At 34.7% G+C, this 24,260-nt stretch overlaps 1 protein-coding gene across 1 annotated transcript in view; it reads left to right on the top strand.

The window, feature by feature from the left end:
* LOC150099518 (uncharacterized) overlaps positions 1–24,260 on the top strand; it is a 160,837-nt gene that overhangs the window by 68,868 nt on the left and 67,709 nt on the right. The window contains exon 4 of the mRNA XM_090403831.1: positions 13,066–13,781. Within this exon, the coding sequence (XP_090259957.1) occupies positions 13,066–13,781 (716 nt within the window). The remainder of the gene's footprint in view (positions 1–13,065; positions 13,782–24,260) is intronic.

Raw genomic sequence — 24,260 nt, 5'->3', positions numbered from 1 at the left:
CAATATATAGAAAACCCACCACCACAGGAAGATCTCTTAATGCAGCCTCACACCACCATCCTTCGCAAAAAATAGGTCTAATGAAAACCTTAAGGGACAGAGCGTATAGCATTTCCAGCACTGAAAAACAGAGAAATGAAGAATTAGAATATCTAACACAGATCTTTCAAAAGAATGGTTATGAAACCAAGACTATCAAAAAAATCCTCTACACACCTCCTACAAGCATCTCTCAGAAACAAGATTTCAAAAACACTATCATGCTTCCATATATCAAAAATGTTACAGACAAGATGGCTAAATTACTTAACAAATATAACATCAAAGTAGCCTTTCTGCTGCTGGAAAAAATATCGAGATTTCTACATCCCCCGAAACCTCCTCATCATCCTTTAAAAAAACCAAGTGCTTACAAAATTTATTGCTCTTGTGGCATCTGCTACGTAGGACAGACAGGAAGATCTGGGGAAATTTGCATGAAAGAACACCAAAAGGATGTGCAAAACAGAAGAGAACACAAATCAGGTCTAGCTTTCCATATTGCTTCCACCTGCCACAATGTACTCTGGCAGAAAACAAACATGTCATACATAGAAAAAAACTGTTACATAAGGAAATTTAAAGAAGCTGCAAACATGCTTAAAATACCAACACAATGCAATAAAAATCAAGGATTAATTCCTCATCAAGTTTTGTCAGCTTTTATAAAAAATATACCTCAGCCAGACCTCGGACATTATGAACATGAACAACGGAACGTGGCATCATTGAGTACTGTTTAAATTCAGCACTGCTTTGAATCTGCATTCTGATTTTTAATTTTATGAATAGTCAGACGGCTACAACTGTATAGCATGAACTATTACTAATAATTTCTCTTTTCTTTGTGTCTTAAACTTTAAGTTAACTTTTACCCCTGAAGATGTAAGTCAAACGACTTATGAAATTTGTCGGGTCTTTTATTAATTCATTGTGTTTTATATAGCTTATTAAAAAAAAAAAAAAGTGGTCCAATTACCGTAATATGCCATGTGAATTTTAAAATTTATTTTATTATTTTTTATTTATTTTATTTTTATTTTATTTTTTCCATAAGAGGTCAGGCTAGGTTAAATCATTAACAGGCATTTAGATTCATCTTACTTTTGTATAGTGCAGATGATGACCTCAATACATAGGTCGAAACGTCACATGTTACTTTCCTAAAGTTTAAGTAAAGTAATTATTCTAATGTATGTTATATCTCCATTAATTCTTCACTATGAATGCTGACCATGTTATAAAAGAAACCAGTATATAATTTCTTAGTATCTTTAATTTATTGTAGAACCAAGTTATAAAACTTCCAATAAATAACTGAAATGTTATACATTTTCACCATTCTGGATGCAGTTGATGTTTTCAATGTTTCTTCCTATTTTCATCGTCTTTGTCTTTTTATTGCTGATTTTTATACCAAACCTATTAGAACAGTTATTTGATTTAGTCAGGGAATCTTGCAGACTTGTACTGGATTTATTCAGAAGTATAACATCATCTGCATAAAGTAAAGAGTTAAGATTAACATCACCAATTTTAATATCACTTTTCTTCACAATGTGATCCATATAGATAATGAATAACAGTGGAGATAATGTGCACCCTTGTCACACACCTGATTTTATTTCAAACATCTTCCTGTACCTCCTTCAATTCTAACTGCTGAATTACAGCTTAATAGAGACTATGTATTGCTTGATAAAATGTTCCGTTTACACCATATAACTGTAGCATTTTGAAGAGCTCTCCTCTTGGCACCTTGTCATATGTCTTTTCCAGATCAACAAAACTTAAAAACAAATCCTTGTTATATTCCTAAGATTTCTCAACTGTCTGTCTTAAAATGAAAATTTGATTCCGACAACCTCAGTTTGGCCTGAATCCAGCTTGTTCTTGATCAGGCTTACTCCTTCCACAATTTTTCTTAGCCATTTCTCAAGTCTACTTACATAAATCTTACCAGAAACACTCAGTAAGGAAATACCACTGTAATTCTCACATTCAGTTTTATTTTTCTCTTTTTATAGATGGGTACTATGAGAGCTCTGCCCCAACCATCTGGAATTCGACCTTCTGACCAGGCCTTCTGAATTATTCAATGCAGCCACTGTAAAACTTTTATACCTCCATATTTGAGCATATCTGGCTGAATTTCATCTACTCTAGCTGCGTTTCCACATTTCAGGTTTTTTATTGCTTTCTCTACTTCAAGTATTATGCATTTGGGAGTATTATCCTGTTGGGAATTTCCTAACACCATGCTGACACTGCTTGTTTCATTTAGCAGTCTTTCGAAGTAATTACTCCAGACTTGTAGAATATTGTTATTTTCAGTTTTCATGTCACCTTTATCATCTCTTATTCCTTTTACAGCACTTTTTCCTCCATATCTAAGCCTTTTCAATAACCTCCAGAATATTTTGCCACCTTCCTGATATTTATTTTCTAAATAAATATATTTATTTAGAAAATAAATATGTTCTTAACAAAGTCTTCCTGTGACTTTTGTTTAGCTAGTTTTACATAGTGCTTCACTTTCTTACATTTTTCTCTATATTCTCTAAGAGCACAAGCTGACTCACTTGCCAGAAACTTTCAATATTCTTTCTTCTTTTCCTTCACTGCCTCGTTAACTTCCTTAATTCACCACGGAGTTCTGATTTTTCTCCCCTTATAGACAACCTCAACACATGCCTCTCTGGCTGAATCATTCAATGTTTTATTCAGAATTGACCATTGAATCTTCAAGGTTTAGTTTTCAAATTCTTCCATTTTTTCTTCAATGATGTTTGTACATTTGAGTCTATAGTTCACCTCTGAAAGCTGCTCAACCTTGATTTGTTTTAAAACTTTCTTACACATTCCTCTTTCCAATATGAAATTCAATTTTATCCTGTCCAAAACTAAATAGTGATCACTTCCTATTTCAAATTCTCTGTATCCTGATCTAGTGGAAAAACATTGTTAACAACTTTAACATAGTCAGTGTAGGCTGACCATACATACCGTTTTGAATGGGACAGTACCGTTTTATTCACATTTCCCAGCCATCCCGTCATTTTAATAAAAATGTCAATTTTAGCCTGTTTTTAATAAAAATGATAAATATACTTTTAACATTGGTAAATCATAAATTATTATTCATAACCTATAATCGTATATCAATATCATGGATATCAGTAATTTGTATAACCATGGAGTCGCATTGTTCGAAACTAAATATCGATGTGTGCAGATGCGGCAGCCCTGCAAGAGGATTTGAATAAGCTAGATAGATGGGCAAATGAACGGGGGTATCAGTTTAATGCAGCAAAATGTAAGGTCTTGAAGTTTGGGAAACATCGATGGGACACTGCATACTCTATGGGAGGAGTTATAATGGAGGAAGTAGGGGAGACAAGAGATCTGGGGTTGATGATTGATAGAAACCTGAAATTTATGGGACATATTACAAAGGTGGTGAAGGTAACACTGAGGATTGCTGCAATAATGAGAAGGATGCTGACCTGCAGAGATAAAACAGTTATCATTCCATTGTATAAGACCCTGATCAGACCACACTTGGACTACTGTTCTCAGATTTCGTCCCCAAGATTTGAAGGGGATGAATTAATTGTGGAAAGGGTACAAAGGCAGATAACAAAGACAGTTTCAGGACTGTACAGTGTAAGTTATGAGGATCAGCTGAGGGAATGTGGGCTTCAGAGTTTGGTGGATAGAAGAAGGAGAGGTGATATGATTGAGACTTTTAAACTGTTGAAAGGTGGTTACAGGGTTGACACTGATGAGGTCTTTTGCTTGGTTGAACAGCAGGAAGGAATGATGACAAGAGGCCATCCCTGGAAGTTACAAAAGGAAACTGAGCAAGAGGGTGAGGAGTGGTTTCTTTGCATGGAGGGTGGTTGAACCATGGAATGCACTGCCTGATGGAGTGGTGAGAGCGAGAACGATCAATGAATTTAAGGAGTGGTATGATAGACTTTGTGTTTCTTAGGGGGGGGGCCTCCCCTCGATGAGTCTTGATAGACTTTGTGTTTCTTAGGAAGGACCTCTCACGATGAGTCTTTTGACTCCATGGAGGCCTTAATAATAATAATAATGTGCAGTGATTTATTCAGAGAAAATAAAAAAATACATGTTGGTAACACTTGCATGTCTCAAACATGGCATCTGTTCTGTTGTAGCGTTAGTTTTTGTGTTGCCCATATGCTAACTGGTAGCTTTGTTATTTCATATTTTTTAAAGTTTTAAGTATTATTTTTTAAAGCTTTAAATCTATCCTTGCAATGTCAAAGAAGCGAAATTGCAGTATTAATGACAATCTGCAGAAAGAATTCAAATTTATTAAACTGGACAAGCTGTGTAGTGATGGAACAAAAGTTGTATGCCAACATTGTAATGTCCATTTTTCCATTGCTCATGGAGGCAGAAGTGACATCAACCAACCACTATGTAGCCAGAAACATAAGAATGCTGAAAAGACTAGCTTCAGTTAAAAACATCAGCTCGTCTATTGTGAGCCGTGATAGTGAAAGCAATAAAATTGCAGCAAGTGAAGCTCTTGTTGCTTATCATACTGTGTGTCACGGCCAAAGTTTTCTTGCAAATGACTGCTTGTTGATATTGATAAATAAAATTTATGAACCAAAATTTTCTTCAGCATGTACCAAATCAGAAGCAATAATTTATTATTATTATTACATGTTATTACATAACACCTCCAGGGAGTCCAAAGACTCATCAAGGGAGGGGGTCCTACTCTACAACTCTCCATCTCCACCAACTGCAACTACCTTCATCTCTATCAATGCCATCTACCGCTGACCACCGCCACCAGTATTTCCACAGACAATCACAAATATCCATGCCCACCTGCAGATTTGAACCTGCAGCCTTTTGGCTGGAGAGCAGATATGCTAACCACTCGGCCAACCAGGCCAACATTTTATCACTATACATATTGGGTGAAGCAATAGAGGATTTGAATAAAGCAAAAAGCATTTACAGTCAGCTTAGATGCATCAAACATAAAAGGTATCAAACTTTTTCCAGTCGTTGTGCGGTACTTTTTGCCAAATTGTGGTGTTCAAGACAAAATTATAAACTTTATTTCCTTACCTAGTGAAACATCATGAATTTAAGGAAGTAAGTGACAAATTTGCCTTACAAAACAAAATTGTTGCTTTGTGTGCAGATAACATGAACACCGATTTTGGTGGTTGCAAAAGACTTGGCAAAAATAGTGTGTGTGGCAAAAACTTGAAACTGAACTGAAGAGGCAGATTATCAGTATTGTTGTGGGGCACACAGTGAAAGTATATAAATGCTTCAATATATACACGGTCAAAGTTGAACTGAAAATCTTTTGTGACTTTGTAGGAAACAATTATGCTAAATTGTTAGAGCATGAAATACAAGATTTTTATCCTTGGGTTCCATCAGTTGACAAAATTTTAAGCATGTCTGATGGACTTCATTCTTATTTTCTTTCTCAAGTAAAATGCCCTGTTATGTTGCAAAAATTGTTTAAAGATCCCTGTTTGAAATTGTGGTTGTCATTTGGAAGCAATCAAGTGTCTATGTTTCAAACATTAGCTTAATTGAAAAAGATAATATTTCAGCTACAGAAGTAGCCATGAACATTGAAAATCTTGTAAACAATTTAGAGTCCAGAAAAAGTGAAGTGTTTGTAACTACTGCATTCAAAAAACAACTGTAAATGTTTGTAGATTCGAGAGAAATTAATGCGGCTACATTTTTTGAGGTAGTTGAGAATTTCTATGAAACCAGAATATGTCAATAACTGGAAGTGCAGTTTATGAAACACTGGAAATTCAAGTGGGTGCTACTAAGGAAGAGACCTGAATGGAAAGAAATACAGGACAGCCTGAACAATGAACTCATCACACGCACAGAAACAGAAGAAACTTGTGTATTCGATCAGTTGACCCTCATAAAATCTATAATTGTGAGGCAGTTGGATACATGGAATAAAGAAAACATTCCTGTATCTGATAGACAGATACAGATTTTTTTTTTGGAAATGAGTGAAAAACGCCTACACTTTCAAGACTTTTGTAATATTGTAGAGTTTATTATTTGTCTTCCAGGAAGTACAGCACCTGTTGAGAGAATATTTTCTGTTATGAACAGTATGTGGTCAAAGGAGAAATCTAGATTAAGTGTCAGGACATTGAGAGCTATGTTAGTTATAAGACAAAATTGTGTCATGGAGCGTGAGAAGTTTTATGATAAGGTGTTAAAAGACCGAAATTTGCTGCGTAAGATCACTTCATCGGAGAAATATTCATGGTATGAATGTGGTGAAATATAGTCCCCCCCCCCTCTACGTCTACCTAAATTTTTGTATGGGTTCTGTCACTGAAGAATAATGGTAAGCTCAATATGTTTATGTAATAAAACTACTTTTATTATCTTACTTTTTGATGAATACAGAATACATAATCCCCGTCCTGTTTTTGTCTCAAGGAAATATGGGCAGCCTAAGTCAATGATATTTTTCTTGTTTCTTGCAGCTTATTTTTATGTTGGAACGTGGTGTTAATATTAACTAATCCATGTGCTGAACAGAAATCCAACAGGCATTTACCATTATTATTAGCTTTATGCTTTTCTCTAAATTTTCCCCAAACATTTCTAAATGTCTGGCAATTATTTCCTTCTCTGCTGTTTAGATTTCCAACAAGGACCAATTTTTCCTTTTCATTGAGTCAGCTTCCCTCTCTAATGCTTCAAAAAATACTGCCATTTCTTCCTTGGTAGAGCTTCTGTTGGACGATAAGCACAAATAAGTCCCATTGTCCAGTTTCCCATTCTGATTTTTTCCCACATCAGTGGCACACCCAGGGAGGGGGTCAAGGGGCCCTGGCCCCCCAAAAGAAAAAGGAAAGAAAACACTAGAAAATTTTTTAATTAAAATCTTTTCCTAACTAAAATTCATTTTTTTATTTATGTTGTGTCATGTCTTCTATTTCTACTTATGAATTAGCAGTCACATAAGGTGGGAATACCCTATAGCTCTCAGGAATCACTGCTGCTGTGAATGCAAGGCGAACGAAGTAGTGCTCGGTCCGCCCGAGCACTACTTCGTTTATCTGAGCTGGGCCAGAGGAGATCATGGATATCATGTATTGGTGATCACTGCAGGTGCTCAATCATAGGTTGTATGCAATGCGAAGTGTTATTTTCAAATCGTCTACTCAACTCAAACCCCCCCCCCCCCAAGATTAAATCATGAGTGCTCGGCCCACATCACTCTACTTGATATTGCCCGCCATTCAAGAATACTATAGCTACTCCCTCTTTTCCCCAATTGTTATTGTCTGAATATAACATTTTGTATTTGTTGCTTAAAAAGATCTCACATGTTTTTGTCTTCTTTGTTTCAGTCACACCTTTATGTCAATTTGGTACTTATCCAGTTCTTCTGCTATGTCCATTTACTTTCCATTGATGCTTCTTATGTTGATGGTACCAATCTTGAACTCTGTTGAAGTTGAGTTGTGACGTGTTCTGGGATTTGTTCCAGTAGTTGACTTTTTGCTGTTCATCCTGGTTCCCTGCAATATATTGGAAACATTAATCAAAGTGATTAATTTATACAGTTATTTTGAACAAATTTTCTTCAATTTAGTAGATGAATAAATAATCATTGATCAGATTTTTATATTTATTTGGAGTGATTTCATTATTTAAATAAGGCAGATTTCTTGTTTATGCAAGAAAGCATCTTATTTAACATTAGTTAATTCATTATTGGGTTTTTAGAATATTAGTAACCTGTAAATGTATATACCATATGAAATTATATGTCTCTCTCTATATATATGCCATATTGTATATCAATATGGTGTGTTTGTTTATTTATTGCACATTGTAATATCACTGTATTTGTTTCTGCGAATTAATTTATGTTGAGTTGACACTGAAAGTTTCCATGTAGTTGGATAAATTCCGGTCTGATGTAGATTCTGCTTCAGATATAATTTTTTAAACATGTTTTAAGTTTAAGAATCTATGCACATAAATTTTACCATTACACTTACTATGTTAACTAGTACATATTGCTTAAGTAAAAAATTACTTACTTTCTACTTTAAAAATGACTTATTTTGTTGTGGCATTCTGACTGAGTTGGTTTACTTGAAACCACTTTTTTGAAGATCACTGTTTATTGTGGGCATTTCTTTGGGCTGCGTTCAAAGAAAAAATGAAGGCAGGGTCATCTGCAAAAGCAATAATTTCTCTCTCTCTCTCTCTATCTCTCTAACTGAATAAGATTGTGTTAGTTTGGTGCTTCGTGAGCGTTGGTTCTTAATTTTGAATATGACTTATCAATTGTTTCCTTGTGGCCAGGGATCCTAAAATTCTCCCTGGGTCATGGACTCTAACAAATTTATTTGTTCTGCGCAAGTTAGAGTTGTCTATCTTAATAAACTGTGGGCCCTTTCCCTGATCTAGATAACTATCCTGCTTGACTCTAATCAGGCAGGATGGTGTCCGGATTTTTGGGAGATTGCAGTCTTGCCCTTTTCTAGCCTTAATATTACTTAATCACTCTTTCCCCCTTTTGTCACGGTCCGTATTTTGGTGAGTGGCAATGTCGTTTTCAAACACAATTCGATGACCAGGATTCAACTATAAACATAAAGTTTTATTTTACACTATCAGTATGCATGAAACATAAATCAATCAACTCTTTAATTCCCTTAAATTAGATTAAACACTTTAAGTAGCATTACATGTCAATTTCAGAATATGACATATCTATTATCTTCTAAGAGAGGGCATGCACATAGGTATATTCTAAGAATTGTCTAGACATGTATCTTTAGGGAGACAGCTAAGGTAATATATACATACAAATTCTTTTGCAAAGATCACATAACATGGCTGTTCGGACTACCAGTCCAATGTCCCTGAAAGTTCCACTAACTAACAAAATAGTCTCAGTCTTCCTTTCTGCAAAAGTGCTTAAACCGAATTTTTCATTCAACGTTCCCTCTCGAACTTTAGATAGGTCAAAATTACCTTAACATTTTTTGCAGCATGCAGTTTCACTCGATCACCACATGCGAGTCACGTGCATATCCTGGTTGGACCTTTGTCCACTCCCATCTCATGGATTGATGCGCACTGGATTTTTGCCATCGTTGGGAAACATCTGATGTGCTTGTCTGGAACTTCTGTACCCTACAGGAGGGACATCACGGTTCGGGTTTCATTTTGGATCCGAGCCTTCTTTTGATGGTCTGCACTTGGAGGTTTTTTGTCGGACCTCCTTCTCACGTCATACCTCTTTCACCTTCTTCCTCACTCTCTCTCTTGATTTTCCGACCATCAACTGCCTTTTTCACCTGCAGCTTACAGTCACGGTTGCATCGAAGACTTTCATCTCGAACCCGTGAGAAAGCTCCTCCCAGGGAATTTGTGAAATCTTGCTTGTAAGGTTCAACAATGTGTTTATCAAGGTCATTAAAGGTTATTAATGTCATCAATTTGATGACATTAATAAAGTCATCAAATGACCTTATGGCTCTTAGTCACCACTGTGGCATGCATAGTTTCATAGAATCTATCCAGGGGTTGATAGTAAACATTCCCCCCCCCCCTTTTTTTTTCTTTTTTTTTTTTTTTTTTTGTTTGTTGCAATTTACACATATTATTCTTCTGTTCCTGTTTACACATATTATTTTCCACTTCCAATTTACACACATATATTTCCCTTTTAATTCACACATTAATATTTTACAATGTTTCCTCTCCATTGGTTGAATGATATACACTTAACAGACAATTATATGATACACTTCACTCCCTTTCCTTATTTCTTTCTAGTACAGTTTTCACCAGTTCTTTATTTAGGCTCTGTTCTTGTTAGATCCTAAATGAGGGTCTGTCTAGCAGAGGCAGACCTCATTCACAATCTAACAATTGGTCTTGTGACAGATCTCTGTGTAATATCATAATCTAATGTTAGGAAACTGCTATAGCTGATAGTTCTATATATATTTGTCATTCCTTGACAATTTTGATTTTAATGCCATTATATCCTAAAGTATTAGCTTTGTTGGATAGCTTAATAACATTTCTGATTCATTTTACTAGTGAGGAAAAAAATACATTGAGTTATCATTTCTGTTAGTCATCATTTATAGAGTTGATTTTAACATTCCTCAGAAGATTTTAAGTAGTTAGGATAGAATGGTTATCGAATTCATCAGCTTATCTTATTATTCATTTATTCCATTCTCATTATTATTATCCTAAGATCCCATGGAGTCACAGGCTTATCTAAGAGGTCCCTTTTATCATTCACACCCAACTCATCATACCATTCCTTAAACACATTCAAATTCTCTGTAGACACTACGCTCTCAGGCAATGCATTTCAATCATTCACAACTCTCTATGCAAAAAACCTGCTTCCCACTCCCTTGCTCCCACCCTCCTTATACAATTTCTAGGGATGACCTCATGTACTTTCCCAATCCCCCACCAATTTAAGAAAACCCTCTTCAACATTAATATCCTTTTGAAAACCAGGTGACCAAATCTATGCAGTAGTCCATATGTGGCCTAATCAGAGCCTTCTACAATGGAACCAGAATCTCCTTATTTCTACAAGTCAGTGTCCTCTACATCATGGCTAGAATTTGTTGTGTTGTTTTCATAATTTTGGCAATATGTCCTCTACATTTTAGATCCTTATCCACCATCACCCCAAGATCTCTTATTTCCTCCGCTTACAATAATATATCCCCACAAAGAGTAAATTATACATCCCATCTTTGATTTCCAAATTTTAAAACCTTACATTTTGCAACATTGAACTGCATTCCCACTCCCATGCCCATTCACTCATTCTGTTCAAGTCTTGTAAGGCCACAACATCTGCTCTACTCTTCATAACTCATCCCAACTTTACATCATGCATCATGCTTGCATTAATATCTTTAAGAGTAGTTAATTAATTCCAATTGCCAGTTAATTTATTCTTAAACTTCCATTGCTTTCTGGAGTTTTGGGAATTCATTGTGGTAGTATTTATTTTTCATATTCACTGTATACTGAAAGAATGAAGATGAGCTCGCAATTTGATATTTAGCTAATCAAATTGTATTCTCTATTGGCTTCAACCAAAAACAAACATGATTGTACAAACAGTGAAATGTCATGGTGACATTTAAATGAGGCCCCCCCCCCTACACACATGCACACTTTTTTTGTCAGGAAAACCAGGGCAAAAAATTAAAAGTTAGCTACTGGAGAAAAGTCATCATCAGTGGAACTGAAAATAGCTACCGTCAGCATAAGAATTTCTTTTCCATTGATGGTATCAATGAAAAAGAAATTGAACTGGCAGAAGAACTAGGGAAGCACCATGTTGCCGTAACTAGTGTTACAAAGATGAAAAAGACTAAAACAGGATGAACAATAATTCCTATGACTATTCAGGCAATAGTGATCAGGAGAAAAAATACAATATAATTTCCAAATATAATAAACTTCTTGATTGGCATGCAATTTCAAATAAGTTTAATGTGGGCATATTTTAAAATGAGGAATTATACAATGAAACTTATTTGCATCTATGGTCTCACAGAAGTTCTCCTTAGAAAGAAGTGGAGTACTTCTCCATTTTCTTTACATCAAAAGACTGCTGATGTAAAGATAATGAAAAAGCTTGTTGTAATGTGAGATTTAAACAGCTGGGTAGGAAATGAAGCATAGCTGTAGAGAAATGCTTTGAGAAAATTTGGAGAAGAGGGACAAAACCTTTTTCTCTTTAATATCTTTCATCAAATGAGATGAAAAATTTTAAATTTGTTCTTTCTCTCTATGTGGAAATGAAAACAAATTAACTAAAGCATAAATGTGCAAAAAAGTGGATCACAGTTTGCTGGTCTTGAAAAAGTACATTGAAGACATTCTATTTAATAGAATGTGCCTTCTGGAGGAAAGGCATCATCAGCATAACTGAAAATAGCTACCATCAATATAAGAAGTATGTTGATGGTAACTATTATGAAGTTTTGAGGATTGACATCTAGGTTCAGTGTTTTACTCTCAAGTGTATACTTGTCACTAATAAGTGGTATCAAATTTCAGTTATTGAAGTAGTAAAAAAGATTTTTGCTTGCCTTCGAAAATCATAGTCAAGCAAATTTTCACCAAAAGTTTTTTTAGTGTTCCAAAAAAAAATATGTGGTAATGTGGATTTGAGCAAAAAAATTTTTAGAACATTTTAAAAGTAAAAACACTAATTCAGATACCATCCACCATACTGTATTAAATATCCTGATTGGTGAGTAGTCATCCACTGTACTGCATTAAATATCCTGACAAAATAAATATTGACTGAATAGTTCCACAATGTCTCCTTTTCCTTGGTTTAGTAACAATATTATCATCTCTGCCTAACAAGTTTATTTTCTAATAATCGTTCCTTATCCTACTGGCTTCATAATGAAAAAATTGTCTTAGGTTTCCTTTGGCCTGCTTAACTAGCTCATGCTTTTCTCTGACTTTACTTGCATCCCTTACTATATAATACCAGTCATTTTCCTAGCTGGTACTTACTTTGCATACAGTTGTTCATCAGCTCTACTTTCTTTGTACTTTTTTCCCATAATTACCACTTCTTTTGTAATTCTTGCTTAATTTCCAAATTCATCCACATGTACCATTTGTCCTTCTCACTTGTAGTATACAGTCAGCTATTGCCATCTTGAAATGCTTCGCAATTTATAGGCAGCAGTGAATTTCTTTCTCTTCAAGTTCTTTTTTCCATGGCTCATGGGCTGCCTTGTATCTACCTAATCATCCCTATCTCTTACCTTATTATTAGTTTTTATTTTATTATTTTTTTGGGGGGGGGGCAGGGGAGAGAGAAAGAGATTGCAAATGTGTCATAATGGGCTACATTGCTGTAGTACTTTTTACTGTAGTACTTTGTTTTTTAATCGATTTTTATTTATAAACATTTATTCTTTTCATTTATAGGCAGTCATGAACAGACAGAGCCCACATATGAAGGAGATGACAGTGTAGTTTCATCTTTTCAACCTAGACAATTTAAATCTTCCTCTTCAAGGAATCATGCTTCAAGGTATTCCACTTCTAATAGACTCTCTTTTTCTGACACCTGGGCTTTATCTCCTATTAAAGGAAAGAGCAGAAAAAATAAAAGAAAAATATGCTCTACCCCTCTATCTTCTAAACAAATAAAGAGATTTAGACAAAAGCTGATTTCGAATTCTGCTGTCGAAATTGAAACAAACAGTGAAAAGCAGAAGGTACCTCCAGCAGAATCTGTCACTAACAAAGGGACTCATTTTCAGCAGAGTGAAAATACTCCGCAGTCCAATAGTGTGGACAAAGACAATTCTGTAAAATCTTCAGCGAAGACTTATAGTAAGTCTAATATAAGAAATTTATCATCTTTCAAAGTTTCTGAGAAAGTTGTGGCTGCACCCTCTGTTAAAACACCAGAACAAGTTGAAACAGCTTCCAAAATTAAATCAACAAATTGGACTAATTTGAAACCACGGGACAGTATTCCTCCTGTTGAAAACAGTCTTAATAATATGAGGAACAAGTTGGATGCTACAGATAATGCATTTGATAAGTTGATAGAAATGAAATCTGATACAAATAATGATCAGCCAACTCATACGAAAGTTATATCTGAGAAAACTGCCTTTTTTTGTTTTCCACTTGTAAGCAATTTATTATAATTTTCATATCTTGATGCTGATTTTCTGTGTGTATTCATTACTAGCAATTTTAATCTAGTATTCAAACTTCATTGTTAAAAACATAATAATTTATGTGAATGAAGAAAAGAGCCTAAAAATTTTCAAATTAGCAATTTTCATTGTCAAGCTGCTTTTTTTAAAGGTTTCCTAAACCAGGATTATTTTACCTACTTAATATAAAATAATGATGGATAGTTATTATCCTTTCTTCTAATAATTTTTATTGTCAAGTTGAGGTCTTTTAGGTTCTTTTCTTCATTAATTATGATTTATAGATACTTCATTTATGAGAAATTCATAAGCTTGAGTCAGTATGATATTCTGAGTTTCTATGTGGTTGTTGATGAGAACCAGCAGTTCAAAACAGCTGGATAGACCTGTGAAGTTCGTAATCATTAGCATTAATAAGAAATAAAAATTAAGACTCCTGAGTAGAGTCAAGTCTTTAAGTAGTGTGCACTATCACAGCAACTGATGTCGATGGTTTATATTTTCATAAGCTCTCAATCACTTTTGAAACTTTTTAAAGTTTTAAACATATAATTTTTGTCTGCCTGGTTTAAAATTGATGGTGGTCTTTATTATCCTTTCTTTAAATAATTTATATATTATCATTATTATTATTCAGACTGATATGAAAAGGAAGTGGAGAGGGCACTTCTTCCTTAGACATCTTTACAAATTGTAACCTTTCAAGTAATTTTGACTTGTTTCAGAATGTCATTGTTTCTATGCTACTTATCCCCCCCCCCCCGAGAATTTTTTGTAAAGTTGTACAAAAAAATGAAGTAAGTTATGGTTGCCTATCTTCTAGTTTCTCCTTCAGATTTCTACAAAAACCATCTCCTATTACTAATAAAATGTACATCGAAGAATCCACAATCTACTTCATCACCAATATTCTGTAATTGCACTGGCCATATATATTTCATTTTCACATCTAGTTATGATACTTATGAAAGTGACTGACTATTGATTTTAAACATTAAAACTATTGATTTACTCTTGATTTTGCATTCAAAAAAATCCTGAAAATTCCTCCTCTGGTTTCTTAAAAGAAATCCAATTTTAAATCTTTTGTTCAAAAATTCTTTTAACACATTTATACCAGGTACTATTACAAATTTATTTGTTGCATACTTTCCCACAAAGTAGGTGCATGGCAAATCATTATACATGCTGAAAGTGTGAAGTGAAGTGAAGAAGAAAGTGTGAGTAGACAAGACAGGAATAGAATGATCTAGGATGTAAGAACAGTTGGGTTTCAAGAGGATACCAGAATAGATAATGAGAGAGATCAAGGAAGGTACAGAGAACTGACATCTAATAAGTGGTACCAGTGAAACTTGTTATATATCCAGGAATTAGCTGTTATGCTTGTATATGAATTCCAGAAGTATTCAGAAACAAGGGTTGCATTGATTGAGTTCTTTCACCCAAAAATTGTTGGAATAAGTGAGACATGATTGGATGGATGACATCCTGACAAGAATAGACATGGAAGGGTATGATGTTTTTCATAAAATAAAAAGGGAGGTGGAGTGCTATTATTGATAGAAAAGGAATTATGTCCATGTAAGGGGATAATAGTGACAGTAGTTTTGAGGCAGTATGATGTGAGATAGAAGTGAATAGAATGAAGTATAGTACTTAGTTGGATATTGCTATAGACCTGGTAATGTGGAGGGTAGTGACCAGGAAATGTATATGCAAATAGGAAAAGGGTGATCATTATGGGTGATGTCAATATAGAATGGAATGACAAGATAGCAACTGGAATAAAAGAAAATGAATTTCTTGAGTTTTTGAGAGACAACTACCTCAGACAGTATGTAACAGAGGACACACAAGGATTAAGGATCTTGAATTTGATCATCTCATCAAAGGATCTCATTATAAATGAGATGTCAAATCTCCCTCCATTTGGTGAGAGTCACCATGAAGTGATTACCTAGGTGGTTGCTAACCATGTAAGGACTTCTGTGACGAAAGGATATATGTGAAACTACAAGACTGATGATTATGAGAAATTCAAAAGACAGCTTGTAGGCTTGAGGATGCTTGGGTGCTGTTCAAGAACTATCTGATAGAAGCAATGTTTGAATGTATTCCAAAGGTCAAGAGATTAAAGAAGGTAGGTATTTATGAATGAAGAGATTAAGCTTGCAATACAGAGAAAGAACACATTATGAAGGTAATATAAGATGAGTGATAATAATCAATTCCATGAGAAATACAACGAACAGGTAAGGAGGGTGACTAGGTTGGCAAGAATAGTAAAGGTGCAGTATGAGCAGCTATTAGTTAATGGAGCCAAAAAACCCCTAAGGAATTCTTTCAATATGTATCCAGCAAGAATTGATTGGAGAGATTGGTATAAGGATATCTGCTGCAGAGGATATAGTTGAGATATTTAATGAGCAGTTCATAAAGGTCTTTCATCCTTGTGAATGTGACATCATGGAGTATTTGAGAGTAGTGGATGAAGAGATGGAGAGACTGTCTGTGAGTGTGCAAGAGATATATGTGGAATTGAGTAAACTAAATGTTAATAAGGCTATTGAATTTGATGATATATCACCACATATTTGGTATATTTTTACATTTGATATATACTTTGGTATATTTGTTTAATATGGGTCTTACATTGGATCAAGTTTCGAAGGAAGGCAAGATTGCACCACTTCATAAGAAAGTTGACAGAACTCAGGCATCAAATTATAAGCCAATCTGTGTGACAGGTGTTGTGGTTAGTGTTGGAGAGGTTAGTGAGAACCAGGATCCATAATTGAGTTGACAATAGTGGTATTATCTTTGATGGACAGTCCAGATTTGCTAAAGGATGGTCATGTTTTAATAATCTACTTACTTATTACAATAAAATGACAATTGCATTGGACAAGGAAAATGGATACATAGTAGTGAGACTAGAGCTAATGGGGGTTGGATATTATACTATACATTTGATTGGAGATTGCTATCTGATAGATATCAGCAAGTTGTGTAGAGGGGAGCAATATCCCAGAAGAGGAAGGTCACTAGTGGTGTGTCTTAGGGATTTGTTTTAGGACCATTGCTGTTTATCCTTGTGTGTATGTTAATGATATTGGGGAATATTTGAATGGGGATATTCAGTTGTTTGAAGCTGATGCAAAGTTGGGATGAACTATGAGGAGTACACTAGATGTTTGTGGCTTTACAAGAAGACTTGAATAGATTGAGCGAATGGACATGGGTGTGAGGATGCCAGCTCATTGTTGTGAAATGTTAGGTTTTAAAATTTGGAGAACAAAGATGGGATGTGGAGTTTACACTTGATGGGGATATATTGTTGGAGGTTGAGGAAATAAGAGATCTTGGGGTGGTGGATAATGATCTAAAATTTCGAAGACATATTGCCAAAGTTGCATGGACAACACAACGTCCTTGTATAAATAAGGAAATTCTGGTTTCATTGTATAAGTCCTTGATTAGGCCACATATGGATTACTGTGCAGAGATTTGGTCACCTGCTTTTCAAAAAGATGTAGAGATTTATTATTATTATTACGTGACATCTCCAAGGACTCATCGAGGGAGGAAACTAATCTACAATTCTCCATCTTCACCACTTAATCCACCAACTACAGCGAACCGCAACTACCATCATCATCCACACCAACACCATCTACTGCCACTAGTATTTTTGTCTGTAAATTGTGCATGTTCTCAAGGCCAATTTGTCTATATGCCAGAGGAAAAACCCTGCTATCTCCATATGAGATCGGCTAATTCACCTTCAATTGAAAAAAACCCCATATAAAGATTCCTCTTGCCACAATGAGAATCGAACTTGGGCCTTTTCCAGTCAAAGGGTGTAACGTACCGTCGTTCTTCCAATTGCGCTAAGGAGCCACTTTATATTGGAAAGGGTTCAGTGACAATGCACCGAGGTACTTTCTGGTCTCTTGAATGTTGAGTATGATGAAAGATAGAGAAGATGCAATTTGCAGATTAGTGGATAGTAGAAAGAAAGGTGATATGATAGAGATGTACAAGTTGGTAAGGGGTTGTTATAAGATTAACATTGAAGAGGTTTTTCATAGAATAGTGGGTGAAGAAGTCATCCCTGAAAGGGAGTGAGAAATAGGTTTTTTGCATGGAGAGCATTGAATGATTTGAATACATTGCCTGAGAGTGTGGTGTCTATAGAGAATTTATTTTAAGGCATGGTATTATGAGCTGTGTGTGTATATGACAAAGGGACCTCCAGCAGTGAGTCTTTGACTCCATGGGGGGGGGGGTTAGGGATAATAATAATAATAATGCTTTGTACAGAAACTGTAGCTATGTAGAAAAACTTAGATTTGTTGCTTTCAGAATATAAGTAACTATAAAATTTCTATAATTAGTTGGTATATTTAAATTTCTAAGAGATACAGGTAATTATATTTTTACTTGCATCAATCAGATATGAATGATTTGTGTATGACTAGCATGTCTAAGAAAAAGAATAGGCATGAATATCAATCGATTTGTTACAGATATATAACTATCTTATTTACAATTGTGGTATTATGGGTAGTACAATAAATTATCATGATGGGGAATGAATTACATGTCATTCTATTGTTATGTCATTCCTTTTTATTATTAGTATGTATATATATATATATATATATATATATATATATATATATATATATATATATATATATATATATCATAACTTTACCTTTAGTCACTTCTATTTATTCTCTTGTCCTAACTACGCTTAAGATCCTAATTTAAATTTGGCTTCGATGCTAGTTGCAGAAACACTATCTACACAATTTGGCCAATTCCTAGATTGATCAAGAGTATTAATTATTTAGACAAAGGGTATGCCTTGGGCAGAAGGCAAATCCTTTGTTTTGACTGTTTGAAGTTACTTCCTGATAAGATACTGGCAAATTTATTTGTTTCGCTGTGCCAGCCAATATCATTAGGTTATGAAGACCTCTTAACCAAGGCAGAACGCTCAGATGATATGCAGAGATAATCAATCTATCATTAATACCTAGTATACCGAATTATCTATATCACTTTCGTTAACTATCATTTGCAGTCGTGGTTTTAAACATGCTATTCTGTATTGCTTAGATTCCAAATAAAAAATGAGTGGTGCATTGAATTCATTCTCAGGCCATGAATCAGGTAAAATACACAGTACATTTATTGAAGTCATAAGAATACATATTTACATTCATACACACTACTAAAATATTGTCATTCTAAGTTAGGGAGTTGTTTAAGACAACTGAGTTTCAAATCAACTAGATTCAATCATGAAACCTTTCTATAAAATCAAACACTACCTTCATACAATATACGGATCTAAATTCTCATCCTTACAATTACTCTACTAAGATTTTTTAATCACCTTGAAATAACATACTTGACACAATTCATCTAATATAACATTCTCTAAAGAAATGATCACAGGAGTTATGCCACTGATACTATACTGATCATTTAAATGTCCTACACTAGAATGTCTTTGTACATTAATTCACAACATTTCATCTTTTCAAACAGAAAAGGAAAACAAAACTGTACATTACCAACTCCTATGATGTTCAGCAGGTCTGTTACTTAGTTCACAATTCAGCTTGCATTGCTCGATCCTTTTCTCTCAAATCGTGATAAGACATCTCATTCTGGCTTTGTTCTACATGGTCACTCAAGGAGGTCATTCCATCTGGTTATCTCAAAAGCTGCCGTTGTGCCCGTGCTTGACGTGCTCCGTCACCGCATGTCTTCGTCTGCATTCCTGTCCCTACTATCGTACTTGGATATTCCTCTCTGAAGTCGTACCGAGCCTGGACTCTGGAACAAACCAGTGTCGACATCAAGCAGCAGAAGGCGATCTGGAACCCTAGGTGAGGCAGGAGAGAGCGACCCGCCATCCAAGGAAAAAAGCCTTGTGTAAGGAGTGCAGACTACTTTTATGTAGCACCCTTTGCACCCACTTTACTGCTACATTTTCCGCTCGGCACCGATCCCTTTTTCACGCGAGATGTTTCTCCACACCGTATCTTCTTGTGCACATTCTTCTCCTTAGCGTCTTCTGAGAAATATGAGCACACTGTGCAAGTGCTACTGCCATAGGCCAAGCATTCACCTGAAATTTCGCCAGTGGACTTTGAACTTTTGTTTTTACATTGTGATAAACACTTCACATAGAACACCTTATTATTGTTAATTATTGTTATACTTTTCAAACAGATCACATTACTTAAATATATTTTTGTAATTCCACTTTAATGGCATTCATTTATATCCCTTTGTACAATTTGCTTCTTTATTTAAACACAGGTATCTCTTTGTTGATTTGTTATGTTTGTTAAATCTTGAATGAATTATTTCTATAATGAAAGCACTTCATTCAAGATCTAACACTATAAACTCTAGTTATACAGATTATGCGTTTATGAAGTGCTTTGTTTTAAATATGTAGAGGCGATTTGTTAATACATCTTCCTACACTGCACTGCACTGCACAGTTACATTCAAACAAAGTAAAAATTTTACTCTAGCAGGAAATACAATAACATATTCTAAAATCTTATTTTTTAAAAAAAAAAGGAAATATTTTCTAAGAATTTTCAGTGATTTCACTTTTATTCCTTCTAGCCCAAGAAAGAAATGACTAGGTTTTATAGTTATTTCTGAGAAAAGCATGGCTAATCCTAAAAGATTAGCAAGGCTTTTCTTGTTGGAAATCATTTCAGGTAAAAAAGGTGAATTAAAGAATTGTGATGCTTTATACAAAATCTGCATTTTTAAACCTAGTGATTTATCCAGAGACTTGATTCGAGATTGAATGTATGAGAAATTTTATATTATGAGATTTTGAATTTTCTTCCGTAAATGATGTTAAAAAAAAGTATATGATCCTTTTATGAAAGGAACAATGTCTATGGTTTTGTATGTTTCATTTATTTTAGATGACTGAACTGGAGGGAAATAAGGATGGACCTATCCATTACATAAACTAATATTTAGCACCAGTATATAAAATAAATTCAAGCTCAAAGAATAGGTTGATAATTCAAATAGATATTCTCAGAGCATTTAATGAAATGAAAATAAAAGTGGTCAGTGGCCCATATCGGTTTGAAAGCACCAGTTCTTGTCTGATCACTGAAGTTGAGCAAAACTTCAGCCCAGTTAATGCTTGAGAGGGTAACCATCTGGGAACCCTAGTGCTGTGGCATGAATTTTAAGCCTCCATAGCACAATTGGGAGAAGAGTGAAACATTGTGCCCTTTGATTGGGAAGGGCTTGGGTTTGATTCTTGTCATGATGAGAGGAATCTTTATATGTGCTTTTTCAATTGAAGGCGAGTTGGCCAATCTCATATGGAGGTAACAGAGTTTTTTCTCCCAGAATCTTGGGTTTTTCATCCCACCGTGTACAGGCAAATTGCCCGTACACAGGATGAGAACACGTAATTTACAAACAAAAAATGCAGTTGTTGATGATGATGGGCAGTAGATGTTGTTAATGATAGTGTCATAGTAAGAGAATTAAGTAGCAGTGAATACTGTGAGATGTGTGTGGCAAAGTAGAGTACCCACCTGCGATGAGTCCTTGGACCCCCTTGGAGGTGTCACATAATAATAAAAGTTGCAGAAAATATATAGTTCACAGCAGTTTTTTTGTACTACTGTATGAAAATCTATGGATTCTTTCCATATGAATTTATGTATATCTTTATATTAGAGCATGGTGCTACAAATAACTGGCTGATGTTTTGAAGAGAAATCCACTAGGTGGTTGCCATTATTAGATGTGCTGTTTTCTCCAGATTTTCCCACAACATGTCTGCATGTCTGGTATTCATTTCCTACTTTGCTGTTTAGACCTCCAACAAGAACCAGCCTTTCCATCGTTTTTTTATGCTTCACTCTTTCTCATGACCCAAAAAATTCCTCTATTTCTTTTCTATTAAAACCTTCAGTGGGATTATAAACATAATAGCAAATTTCAAAATGAGAGTTCTCATTTTGAAATTTGCCCACATTATTCAACAAGTTTAGTTTTGTTGAATGATGTAGTCAAATTTTTTTTTTTTTTTTTCAAATTTTTTCAAGTTTTTTCTTTCTCTGACCACTGTATGTAGCATTTTTATTTTTATAGGTAATTATCATGTTCCTCTTATGTATACCCTCAGAGGATGCACAGGATTTTTTTTTTAAAACAAAAAGAGGTATTGCACCTTTTTTCATCTTCATGTCTCAGTAATGCCAGTTTTGCTGAGCAGTGCATTTCTAGGATCTCTCTGCTAGCAAACTCTTCAATGCAACTCTCATCAGTGGAGAGATGGTTCTTATGTTGTTGGTGCCTGTCTTGAATTTCATTGAGTTGGGAGTTTTTTTATGTGAATCCTACCTACAGAAGGTTATAAATGTATATGACATTAATATTCCTGGTCTTTAGGCTTATACATTGATTCTCATGTACCATGTTGTTTCAGGAAATTGACAATGTAGACTAGATAAGTAGACTAGTTACTGAAGTGTTTGATATATATCACTGTATTAATCCCTGAAAATGCCAATTTAACTTTGGCAAAATAATTAAAAATTTTTAGTTATTATCTAGTCTATGTTGTCAATTTCCTGAAACAACACGATGCAGACATTAATATTAGTACCTTAAGTGAGTTAAGGGCCTCCAATAAGCATGGTTATCTCATAACCAAGCAATGAAATTCATCTCTCACCTAAGCATCCACAAATAACTATACCTGCAGAGAGAGATTTGAATCCCATAGTTTTTGGTTGGAGAGTGAGTATATATATATATCCATGCAGGCCAGAGTTTTCCATTCATGAACTTTTTACTGTTTGCTGGATTTCTCCGACAAAAACAGCTTTTGCCAGCAGTGGCATAGCTAGGAGAGGGCGGTCCACCCCAGACGGCACTTTGAACCTTTTTGTACTTTTGCAGTTAATTCTAAAATACAGTCTCCAGAACTCAGTTCCAAATATTGTAATACTACTGCAAATTTTCATCACAATTGCTGTAAGTGTTGCTAGTTGTGAGAGGAGTTTTTCTAAATAAAATTTGATTAAGAATTGCCTAAATTACTATGAAATAGACTTTGCCAATGTCATTGACGATTTTGCTAACAGAAAAACAAGAAAAATAACATTTTAGAATGTTGAAATTAAAGTTTTACTTCAAAAATAAACATAGTGTTTTAATTTATTTCCCTATACGTCGTTTTGACTTTTTGTAGTATTTTTGGTGTGTATTGAGAGGGATGGCAAACTCAGGGACCACCCCAGGCGGCAACAGCTCTTAGCTGGATGCCATCATCACACTTAATCATGTTATATCATCATGTTAATCATGTTATATTTATGTATGGTTTAAGCCAATGTAATATTTTGTTTGCTCATTTCTGTTTGCCTCATTTCCCTGGCAAAAACAGCTTGTGCCTTGTTTAACTGGGAGATATCCTAGCCATCATGACACTTAATCATGTTTTATTATCATATTTGTGTTTGGTTTAAGTCAATGTGATTTTTTTTTACTTAGTACCAAATTACCTGTCTATCCTTGTTCATTGACTGTTCATTTGAATATCAGTGATGGGGCACACACACCATAGGAAGGTGAAGATTTGATAGTGGGTTGAAAAGCTGTGGTTAGTTCTCATAATTTCATTTGTGTGGTGATTACCTCTTCTTTAGCACCTTGAATGAATATCTTAAATCCTATATCTCTATATAGATAATGAGCATTTTGCTGCAACTATAAAAAAAAGCCCAAATCTGTTTGTTTAAATACTTGTGTTGCATGCTTTTCTTAAATATTTTGTATTTGTGTTTATGTACACCCATTTAATTTCATTATTTGCCTATATAAGATATCAAAGGAATGTTTGTTAGCAAAAAATAAAATGGTCAACCATCTTCCTGTCTCTTCAAGATGCTAACATTTTACACCTTGATTCCACCCTTCTTTTAGATTCTGCCAAACCACTGAAAAATAACGTTATACAGTGAATCTTTAGTGTGTGTGTGTGTGTGTTATATATACACATATAAAGAGAGAGATTTGAATCCCATAGTTTTTGGTTGGAGAGTGAGTATATATATCCATGCAGGCCAAAGTTTATCATTATCAAAACCTTGATAATGAAGCAGGTATTGTATGTTGACACTTATTCAAAACTTCTAAGAAATTATTATTATTATAAGACAGACCCCATGGAGGCAAATACTCATCTAGGAGATTCTTTTTGTCATACATACATACAGCTCATCTTACCATGCTTTAAACACACTCAAATTCTCTGCAGACACCACACTCTCAGTCAAGGCATTCCAATCATTTACAACTCTGCATACAAAAAACCTGCTTCTCATTCTCTTGCTCACATCCTCCTTATACAGCTTCCAGGGA

The sequence above is a fragment of the Typopeltis vanoorti genome, chromosome 14 (genome assembly GCF_054136105.1).
Source record: "Typopeltis vanoorti isolate ZY-2024b chromosome 14, IOZ_Tvanoo_1.0, whole genome shotgun sequence".
Lineage (NCBI taxonomy): Eukaryota > Metazoa > Arthropoda > Arachnida > Uropygi > Thelyphonidae > Typopeltis > Typopeltis vanoorti.
The sequence above is the reverse complement of the archived record's forward strand: the minus strand, read 5'-3'. Positions and strand labels throughout refer to the sequence as shown.